The following is an 11,667-nucleotide window of genomic DNA, read 5'->3' as shown; positions in this document are numbered from 1 at the left end:
CCCATCTCACTCACAGATGTCTGCAAGTTTCCTTTTTCCCCCCAGAAAAAGCAAGGATTATGAAGTCAATTACATTTGCGGCACAGTTTGCTATTGGAATACATAAAGCAGTAGCTCATTTCTTTGTGTTTTTCTGTCTTTTTTAATAGTAAATACAAAGCAGTTGTGATAAAGCAAACATGGTGATACAAACAGTATTTTTTTTGTTCTTTGAAAAAAATCAGGAGAAAATGGGAGGACACACAAGCTATAATGTGGTGTATGTACAACCTACTTCAACATGAGCTAAAAGAGCAGAGACAGGAAACAGTTGACTGCATGTGAGAAGCAAAATAAATTGAAGAAGAGATAATATTGAAGCAAGCTGAGTGACGTTTCTTAACGACAAAAAAGCCTGAGGTTTGGATTGGTTTAAAAGAAGGGAAAAAAGAGACCCTCATGATAAACAAGCTCTGATTTTTATACATTAAAAAAAAAAAAAAAAAAAAAAAAACCTTGCCATAGTATTTGAGTTTTACAAAAAATTCTTAAAATAGTTTGCTAGTTTTAGACTAAACATGCAAGACATACAACTAAGTGCAACTGAGTGAAAAGTTACATATTTTTCTTAGTTACTCATTCCCTAGAGGTTTGAACTGAGGTATGCATACTAACAGTTTCTCATGCTGTATTTCTTCAGTAATGCCGAGCTACACATGTGGTGAATGGTCTCATCTACCTGCTCAAGAATAACAATCAGAAACGGCCCTCAGATGAGCCCCGAATCTGTCCCACTGCAGCTGCCCGTATGCTCGATTCATTTCAGTGAACCCTTTTCATCAATACGAAATGCTTGGATAAATTTACAAAGAGTAGTAACTGCCATTAAAGTACCTTGTACCCAGCTTATTGGTTGACAGGAGTGTTTTTTAATATAAAAAAGTAATAAGTTGACAGACACTAAAACATCATAGAGCATTGCCAAGGTTAACAAAAGGACATTGGGAATCCCGGTTCGAATTTACAAGGTAAGTGGCATACAATTTTTTCAAAAAATAAAATGGCAAAAAAAAAAATTCTAAAGTATGAGAACAAATGAAACTCATCATTGTGTGGTCCAGTTTGAAGTTTAATTCACATTGTGTTATGCAAATGTTTTCCCCCTCCTGGATTTAAATTTCCTGTGACGACAGTGAACAGTCCTAAACGCTTTCATCCATATCCTTCTCTTTTATAGCCATCATTTCCTGACAGAACACTCCCTTTTTTTCCTTTTCATTGGCCCAAAGACAACATTGCTTTGATTTGGTCGTGTGTTGGTCTCGATCTACTATTTTGGTCACAGGCAAAGACATACAGCTGCCCATCGAACAACCCTTTGGCTTTTTTTTTTCTTCACCACAATAAGCCTGACACAGTAACAGACATTTCATAATTTTTGCGTCCGGCCAGTGCGGGGAACACTATAAGGATATTTGGCCTTTCGTTTAGCTATTGCATGGAACATAGAATATATCAACTTGTAGTATCTTGTATCTTTGGTAGTCACAGATGAGATGCATAAACATCAACTTAAGTAAAAACAAAATGACAATAAAAATGGAAGTAATAAATAAGAACACAGAAAGTGGTTGGTTGCAGTCATTCGAAAAACAAAACGCAGTCGGTACGATTTGTAGAAGCCTAATCTAAAGTCTGTTCTCATCCTTACGCAGTCCCAAAATTTGAATCAAAACTAGCCAGTGACAGCAGCTTCCAATTCAGAGTTGCTTCCCGGATTCAAAAAGCCTGCGTGGAAACAGCCAGTCGGAAACGATCGTTTCCAAGGAGATGTGGCAAGAAGCGAATGGTCATAGTGGACTGTCCCAGTGCTGTAATGCTCAGTGGTCATGGCTGTGCCGTGAGCCTCGGTTTATAACCCCTTTAACGTTTACCTCGTGTGTAATTATTATCATGTCTAATAACAGAGACTGAGCTGGTCATTGATGTGGCGACACAGATATTGAAGCTAGAGGGAATGCAGTTTAAAGTCATCCAGACAGTCTTTGAAATGACAGAATTGAATAAAAAGGCAAAAAAAAAAGTTTCATATATGCTGACAATAACGTTCAGGAATCACAATTAGCTTTTGCCTAACAATCCTCTCCCTGGTGCTTATTTCAACATTTTTGACATTTCATTTTGCAGTACAGATGATGGTTTCGATCAGCGATTTGGTTGACGCTAACATGCATCACCACAAAAGGGGATTTTTGAAAGTATAATTTCAGAACGATAAACGTTAACCTGCGTTGATTTCTCTGTCATTCATTCCACGTGAAAATTAAACTTCATTGGTGCGTGGAGAGGGAGCCTTCATTACAAGTAGTGCATTTGCAGATGGACTTCATGAGCGGGAAAGAGAGAGTTGTGTGTGTGTATGTTTGTGTCGGCACGCAAAGGCAATGTGACTGCAAAGTGGCGATCCGAAATGCTAGGAACAAATGACAGAAAAATACTACACGGTAATGCGACATTCTGTTTCAATTTCGAAAGGAAAGAAAGAGGCAAAAAAGAGAGCATGAGAAGCCTTAACATTCATCCAGTGCTAAGCACGCCATAACTCCATGTCATTATTCATGAGGTCTGATCAGTTATCAAAACAAACAAACCCAACAAAAAGGATATATAGCTAACAGCACAGAGTAATGAGAAGACACTCACAGGAATCCTCAAAACACCAGACAGATATCCTCTAGCTGCGATGACAGCGAATTTGAAAGGAATAGTGCACTTAAAAAAAATGAAAATGTTGTCATTTATTCAAAATCTTCTTGTTCAAAAGCTGTATGACTTTGCTTTTATCCCTAAAACACACAATAAGAAATTTTAAAGAGTGTACCAGCTGCTCTTTTTCATGCAATTACAATTAATGAGGAGTGGAGCGACATAAAAGCATCATAAAGGGTGTCCATAATGTTTTCCTATATTCCAAGTCTTCTGAAGTTGTAGATCGATTTGGGTAAGAATCTAAGAATCCAAAATCTAAGTCACCATTCACTGAAAACCTTGCCTTTCTTTGAGCCATGAGCAGATCACTGATCAGTGAGCTGAACTTGAGAATCAGTCAGTAGGTTTTGAACTTCAACTAATTCACTAAAACGATCCGACTTGTGAAGTGATTCGCTCACAGTTCAGACAACCCTACTTCTCTCATGAACTCAGGGAGAGCATTCACTTTCATTATATTGATCATATGAAAAAGCAACCAAGTACACTCTTCAAAACGAATCATTTTGTGTTTCATGAAAGAAAGAATGTCATATGGGTTTGGAACGACATAAGGGTGAGCAAATGATGACAGTTTTAATTTTTGGGTGAACGGCCCTTTTGAGAAGATCGGAAGGCAGAGACAATGAATTAAAGTCAAATACGTACACGCACACTGCGAGTGGCACGCTCATTAAAGCGCTTATGATTTGTGTGTGTGAGCGTTCGTGATCAGTGTTTATTAATGAGTCTTTCTCAGCTGTGTTTTCATGTCCGCTCTGGTCTCAGTGACACTTATGCCAAAAGGAAGTAAAAGCAGGCCCCAGTACCAAACGACTCTTCATCAGGCGATGAGTAGAAATGTACGCGTCTCGTCTTTAAACCGAAAAGTAGAAACAAATCAAAAATACTTCCAAATGGAATAGATTTTCTTATCTCGTATTTTGTTTCGTATTCAATGGCACTAAGAGTAAATTGGAACATTTTAATAGCTGTCAACAAGAGGATTGGGAATCCAGTCTTGGGCTTGCCATTTCTGGAGTGGTCTCACAGGTGACCGCAGTTAGTATGGCCTCTTCAGCAGAGGACCTGGGAGAAACCAGGCTTACAGCATGATCTCGTGACCGTGGTCGTCCTCGTAATCTCTGTTGTGGTCAAAGTCTGGACTGTGATTGGCTGTGTGTTTTCATGTCCGCTCTGGTCTCAGTGACACTTATGCCAAAAGGAAGTAAAAGCAGGCCCCAGTACCAAACGACTCTTCATCAGGCGATGAGTAGAAATGTACGCGTCTCGTCTTTAAACCGAAAAGTAGAAACAAATCAAAAATACTTCCAAATGGAATAGATTTTCTTATCTCGTATTTTGTTTCGTATTCAATGGCACTAAGAGTAAATTGGAACATTTTAATAGCTGTCAACAAGAGGATTGGGAATCCAGTCTTGGGCTTGCCATTTCTGGAGTGGTCTCACAGGTGACCGCAGTTAGTATGGCCTCTTCAGCAGAGGACCTGGGAGAAACCAGGCTTACAGCATGATCTCGTGACCGTGGTCGTCCTCGTAATCTCTGTTGTGGTCAAAGTCTGGACTGTGATTGGCTGTCGGCACAAGGGAAAGGGGACCTTCGTGCTCCTCGGGGTCCAGTGGCTCCTCTTTTACGCTGATATGATGCCTGGGAATAAAACGGAATAGGAATGCTAATTTATTTTCAGTTTTGGGTGGGGTCTATAGAAACATGTTTAAAAAAAACTATATATATAAAAAAAAAAAACTGATACATGGATCTATAGTATCTAAATATGGAGCCCAGCACATGACATGCGGGAAAAAATATATACATATCATGGCCACAGCTAATTAAATTGTTCCCTCATTTTAGTAAATCATGGCCACATTGTACTAATTTGTTCCCTTTTTTAATTAAAATCAAAACGAGGGAACACATTAGTACAACATGGCCACGATTTACTAAAACGAGGGAACAAGTTGTGGGAACAAATTCTTAATATGTGGCCATGATTTACGAGGGAACTGATTAATAAACGATGGGACAAATTCTTAATTTGTGGGAACGAATTGTTAATTTGTGGCCACAAATATATTTTTGTCCCCAAGTCAAGTGAAGGGTTCTGCATCAAAACAATATTGTGACAATAATAAAAAAAAATCATAGCATATCAATTTACAGTAGGCAATAATTGTGCAGTGCAGCCACTACCATCTACTGGTTAAATATCTAAAAATAAAAAGGACTAGTGTAACGACCAGCTGTTTTTAATGAAAGACTAACAGCAGTGCCCTGATAACTCCACTTCTCTTTCAGTTCTTCCAGCACCAGGATACCTGCCGGCTTTATTTTACACAGCTGGCCAGACAACAGGGTTTTCACTTTGAATTGATAAATGAGGGAGATTAACAACGTGCGACGTGGCGACGAGAGAATGGAATGCGGCGAGCGAGCGTACGGCCTGTCAGCTTCCCGGTGGCGTCGGATCAGTGCCGCTCCACGCGCTCCTCTTCTCGCTCGTTAACATGCACAACCTGTGAGGCGGGTCTCTAGAGGACAACCCTGCACAAGGTTCCGTCATTAATCAACTTCAAGCATGCAAAAAAACAAAAAAAAAACAGTGACCAGACAGCGCAGCGTACGCTTTAAATACACGCAAAATTAATTCAACTTCTAACCAAAGTGTCAATAAGGGGAAGAAAAGCAGTGTCGGGGAGGCGTGTGAGACGAGAGGGGAAGGGGGAGGCGCTGACGACGGGGCCCAACACAAACGGCTGTGATAAGAAACAGAGCCCTTACAAGAATAATAACACTGTCAGTTGTAAACAAGGCAAACCATGAACCCCGGCCCACAGTCTGGGCACAGGATTGTCCACAGAGATGAGATCTGCCAAATTTCTCATTACAGAAACACTGCAGGAATAGAGCACCAATGAGCGAGCGCTGAAGACGACCAAAGCCGAAAGGAATAAAAGGATAAACATAAGAAGCAGCTGTGGCAGGGCCTTTAAGTTAATTAGTCGCACATGGCAAACTATCCACCTTGTTTTTTAATGGGGAAGTAAGCCATTTTCTGTGAATGTGCAAGACTTCCGGTTCATTAGCCGTCGTAGGGAAATAACAAGAACAACAACAAAGTACAGTAAATGGTAAAACTGTTTGCACTACAGACTGTTCATAATTAAGATAATACATTAAGATAATATGGTAATACACACCAGTTTGCAATATCAAGCAGCAAAACAAGCTGTTTTGTACAGTAGAAAAAACCTGGAAGCGAATGACACCGGAAGCCAGACCCATAAACTTTATAAATGGCCGCTCCTGCTCTTACAGGAAAAATAAGGTGGATAGGTTTTCTCTAAGATATGTTAAGCAAATGTAATTAGCCACAATATCTTTTTTTCCCCCAAATAACCTCTCCTCTCATACGCTTCTCATTCATGATTGTTAAAAAAGCAGCCATGCTAACGAGTTATCATATTTTGTGTACGGATAATAAGAAAACTCTCGCCATTCTATCGGTTTTAGATCAAAGCGTCTCCATGTGTCCCATGGCCTCTGGTTCTCAATCTCTAGCTGGAGGGCAAACATGAAATTGTTATTAATATGCAACTGTGCTGCACTCTGCTTTAGCCTTCATTGTAATTAGGACTGAAGCATCTGATTGCAGGAATCTGCAACAATACATACAGGTTCAGACACTATAGAAGCCCTTTTGTTAGATGTTATTAATTGTGACTCTAAATCATAGGAGAATGTATAATTCAAAAACAATAAAGCTAGTATATAGCGGTTATATTAACAATGCTCGGGTGTTTACCTCATAATTACAGGCCTGGTTTACCTCGTAGAATGTTAAGACAAAAATAATGATATACTTGGGCTGGCAATACTATGTAATCATTTTAATATTTGACATTTAATTACACAGTTCAAAATAACTCATAATACTAGAAAGGCCGAGTTACAAATTTGTACAAAGAATTTATGTTTGATTTCAGAAAAATACTTTTTGTGTTTTTGCATTTGCATCCAAAAGGAATAAGGAAAAATGTTTTATTTCACGAAGGATAATGCTTTACAAAAAAGTAAAGTGGTGGTACCATTACTTTTTTGTACCAGTACCAGTGTCAGATGATAATACCACAGTAGTGAGTGTTTAAAATATTCATGTTCTATAGCTTTTACATGGTAATCCAACATACTTCATAGAAATGGAATTGCCATGGTAAAATACATGTATTACCATGATACCATGTCTAGATGCAAATTAAAAAAAATGTTTTTTTTTCAGAAAATGTAAACGAAAATTATGTTAATCTGAATATTCCGAATATATGCATTTTCCTTTGTGTTTGTAATCATGGCCATATACATGCTTAGGAATACTATTTGATATTTTAATTACAATTTAATTATAAATAACTCATAAATTGTTGCATTGGAAGGTTAAAGATATAACCTGCCCATCTAAAATCTGCTTGAACATTTGATAATAATAAGCTTTCCTTGCCTCATCTCTAAGTGACAAAATTGTTTTATTAGTGAAAAAGTTATTCGCCGAAATTGAAACGCGATGCCCTTGATAACATGATCCATAAATCTGGTTAACTTAATAAACCTCAGTGCATTTTATGTTAATGTTTTATGTATGCTCATATATTCTCACACTTTGTACAGCTCGTGTTTGGGGCAACATCTTTGCTTTTGAGTGTGTTAAGTTGGCAAATGCCTGGAGAGGGGAGAGGCAGACGCCTCAGAGCAAGCACACCCTTCCTGTCTCTCTGTATCCTGAGGATGGGGCAGGCCTGCAGCTATGTTACCTGCCATTAGCACTTCTCTCACCCAAATCTTCACGAGTTCATTACCGCACCGTTTTTTCTTTTAAAACGATTTGCTGATATTTCACAGAAACTGCAATAAATTTCGCTGAGCAACAAATCACCATTCTGTCCTCCGACATCTGGAAACCATGTTGTCTGCACCGTATTATTTTAAGCTTCAAACAACACGGCGGTCCCTCCCATACAACAAGTGTATGGGGAGCTGTGGTTTCCAACCCCGACCGCAGCTCAGCTACATGGAAATCTTGGAGCGGTTTCGTCGAGGCTAATTACGACCCCCCACCCCTCCCTTCGTTGTTTTACTCTCGATTGCTCGCAGAGTTTTCGGATGTGCTGCGAGTCCTGTCTGTCTGGCAGTTCTGTCATCTTCTATTCACCACTTTTGTAAATATTTAAACAAAATGGAGGCAATAATTAGGGAGGAACTCTGCGTAGTACGCCACACACTATTGACCCGTAATAAAAGCGAGTTTAGAAACTTCTCCTCGAAATAACACAGAGAGACACTTTTTACACTCTTTATGAGCTCCCCCAACGTAGAAACCCGCCAAAGGTGGGGTTTCCTTCTAAGACTGCATTCACAGTTCCTACTTCCTCTGTAAACTGCAGTTTTCTATATAATTTCACGGCTGGCTAAACATCTACTGTAATGTACATCAAACCCTACTGTGCGTTCGGAGACTATTTTGGACTCCTAGTGACCTGGTGAAAAATTTCCACCACTTAAGCCGCACGAGCAGCGCCCTGCATGCGCGTGAGCCTAATGACTCCTGGACATCTCCCTTTACCTTGCGCCCCTATCTCAGTCACACACACACTATGAAGGTGGGACATGAGCCACTCACATAGCTGGCAGGGGCGAGCGTCCAGGGCTGCTGTCACTACCGTTGCTGTTCCCGTGGTCCATGGCCCCATTCATTTCCTCTCGGATGGCGCAGGCAAGCGAGTTAAGAGTGGGACTTCCGATGGAAGCGGTAGTGTATAGAGGTATGTTGTTCTCTGCCATTGAAGCCTAAAACAGAATGGAGGAGATGAACTCGGTGAGACAAATTCCTACAAAACATTAGACTCATCCAACATAAATAACCATTTATTCATTTGCACACTTGGACCTATTTAGGTGTTTTTCATAATGTCATAATGATGACATGGTGTGATCAAGTGAATTAAATAAATGAAAAATAATTTTCTGACAGTTTTTACTTTTTTTTTTTTTTTTTTATTATTATTTTTTTTATATTGCATTCTCATAGTGCCACAAGGGAATGTTGGAAATTGCATTTTTGTCACACAAGACTGTCACTTTATAAACCAGCTAACTGAGTAGTATTTTCTAACAAGCTTTATTGTTATTCCTCATCAACTGTACACAAACTACTATATTGTACAGTCAATGACTGCATGAGGGCAGCAACTAAATAGATGAATAAATAAAAGCATATAAATAAAGGATGAGGACCACACACTATGAAGGTGGGACATGAGCCACTCACATAGCTGGCAGGGGCGAGCGTCCAAGGCTGCTGTCACTACCGTTGCTGTTCCCGTGGTCCATGGCCCCATTAATTTCCTCTCGGATAGCGCTGGCAAGCGAGTTAAGAGTGGGACTTCCGATGGAAGCGGTAGTGTATAGAGGTATGTTGTTCTCTGCCATTGAAGCCTAAAACAGAATGGAGGAGATGAACTCGGTGAGACAAATTCCTACAAAACATTAGACTCATCCAACATAAATAACCATTTATTCATTTGCACACTTGGACCTATTTAGGTGTTTTTCATAATGTCATAATGATGACATGGTGTGATCAAGTGAATTAAATAAATGAAAAATAATTTTCTGACAGTTTTTACACAAAAAAGTCAGAAAGATGAAATGAAAAGAATGCAGAGTGTACTTGTTTTTTATATTGCATTCTCATAGTGCCACAAGGGAATGTTGGAAATTGCATTTTTGTCACACAAGACTGTCACTTTATAAACCAGCTAACTGAGTAGTATTTTCTAACAAGCTTTATTGTTATTCCTCATCAACTGTACACAAACTACTATATTGTACAGTCAATGACTGCATGAGGGCAGCAACTAAATAGATGAATAAATAAAAGCATATAAATAAAGGATGAGGACTGGATGCTGCAAGATTGTGATTTTACCTGGAAGGCTGCAGAAAGAGCGGGACCATATCCCAAAGTGGTATGGATGTTCTTTACTAGAGTTGGACTTCTGTAGAGACAACCATATAAACACACATCCAGTTCAGTACAGAAGCGAGTCATACTGTCTCCAGTCTACTGAACAGATTGATTTTACACTGAAGTCAGTATTTAGAGTACAATCTGATTTCCAATGAAACTCAATAGGAAAATCAATAGACGGCACTAAACTATCAAACACTGTTTAACACTCTCTCTCTACAACTCTGTCCCAAAACTTGCTGCCTACTTGCCTACTTCACTTCTAATGAAAAGGCTGTTCTAAAATAATAATGTTCCAGATGTATTTTTCCCATTAATTTTTCTCAAAAGGATTTTTAAAAAGTCTTTGTTAAAGAGTCAGACAGTCATGATTCAAACCTACCAGCTGCATGGTGAATCACAATATCACAACTTTGAGTTGAAGCAAAAAAATAAATAAAAAATAAACTCATAAAATGACAAGGTACAAGTCTGTGTACTTAACAGCGTTAATGAGGGTAAGAACTACAAATATCCTATGTAGACCATAGATAACAAGGAAGCTGGCTAAGTTTTGGAACAGAGTGTGTATATATGTGAATATATCTTTTATTTTTTAACACTGCATATTATTATACAATCTCATGAGCATTTCATATATTACGAAAAACAGAAATGAAAAAAAAAAGCATAAGATATGAAAGGCTACATACAGAATGAGTGAGCACATAGAGGCAGAGCATGCAGGGAGGGGGCGGGGCAGAGGGCGGTGCTTACTGTACAAGCAGCTCGTCACAGCTTTCGTCGGCCGCATTCTTCCTGGGGCGGCCTCGTTGTATGTGGCGACCGCGTTTAAACTCTTCATCGTCTACAGTCCAAAAGGACCCAAAGTCATCCTCAACTCTTATAAAGCATTTATGCAGGGAGAGATTGGTGCGCACGGCACCCTGGGTTTGGGGATAGGGGCAACAAGCAGCCAGATGCAGATGTAGCAAGACAGACAGACAGTGATAGAGAAGAGGATATGAAATGAATGAATGGATAAGCACAAGCGACTGGGGGTTACGGTGCACACAGCCAGCACATAACTCACATTCGGGCACAGAGACGCACACTAAAGCTAGCAGGGGGGTCAATGGGCAGCACAGCACAGAGACAATGACATGGAGCCCATCCATCAACACCACGAGACACGGGTTTGGTCAGCCACACTACGCGGGTGGCGCTGGAACACCTACCCGCTGATCTTTTGCGGCCTTCTCCTTTGGAACTCTAGCTCGTCGACGGTCCATACCGCCCCTTTAACGTTCTCTACCCGCACAAAACACTTGTGAAGACTAAGGTTATGTCGCACTGCGTTCTGCAGTTGGTGTGAGAGAAAAAGAAAGGCTATGAGTGCAAAAAGAAATGTGCTGGAATAAATGAGACACTTTTTTTATAGAACCCACATTGTCTTGTATTGTTCAATTTGATAAATTTCTATTAAAGGGGTCCTATTATGCTTTTTCACTTTTTCAACTTTAGTTAGTCTGTAAGTTGCTGTTTGAGCATAAAAAAGATCTGCAAAGTTACAAAGCTCAAAATCCAATTCAAACGGAGATATTTTATTTAACAGAAATCACTTTCTGTTAAAGTGGGGAAGTCGTGGCCTAATGGTTAGAGAGTCGGACTCATAACCCAAAGGTTGTGGGTTCGAGTCTCGTACCGGCAGGGATTGTAGGTGGGGGGAGTGAATGTACAGCGCTCTCTCCCACCTTCAATACCACGACTGAGGTGCCCTTGAGCAAGGCACCGAACCCCCAACTGCTCCCCGGGCGCCGCAGCATAAATGGCTGCCCACTGCTCCGGGTGTGTGTGTGTTCACTGCTGTGTGTGTGCACTTTGGATGGGTAAATGCAGAGCACTAATTCCGAGTA

The 11,667-nt window shown here is 40.0% G+C and overlaps 1 protein-coding gene across 9 annotated transcripts in view; it reads right to left on the bottom strand.

The window, feature by feature from the left end:
• Positions 1 to 1,048: 1,048 nt before the first annotated feature.
• LOC107680700 (forkhead box protein P1-B-like) overlaps positions 1,049 to 11,667 on the bottom strand; it is a 220,939-nt gene continuing 210,320 nt past the window's right edge. For all 9 annotated transcript variants that reach the window (XM_016476714.1, XM_016476713.1, XM_016476722.1 and 6 more), the window contains 5 exons: positions 10,990 to 11,111; positions 9,731 to 9,800; positions 9,071 to 9,237; positions 4,289 to 4,395; positions 1,049 to 3,870 (listed from right to left, as the gene is read on the bottom strand). In XM_016476714.1, coding sequence (XP_016332200.1) covers positions 3,833 to 3,870; positions 4,289 to 4,395; positions 9,071 to 9,237; positions 9,731 to 9,800; positions 10,990 to 11,111 — 504 coding nt within the window. In that variant the 3' untranslated portion in view covers positions 1,049 to 3,832. The remainder of the gene's footprint in view (positions 3,871 to 4,288; positions 4,396 to 9,070; positions 9,238 to 9,730; positions 9,801 to 10,989; positions 11,112 to 11,667) is intronic.

Source organism: Sinocyclocheilus anshuiensis, unplaced genomic scaffold (assembly GCF_001515605.1).
Source record: "Sinocyclocheilus anshuiensis isolate Anshui unplaced genomic scaffold, SAMN03320099.WGS_v1.1 scaffold396, whole genome shotgun sequence".
NCBI lineage: Eukaryota > Metazoa > Chordata > Actinopteri > Cypriniformes > Cyprinidae > Sinocyclocheilus > Sinocyclocheilus anshuiensis.
Note: the sequence above shows the minus strand (reverse complement) of the source record. Positions and strands in the feature narration are given on the sequence as shown.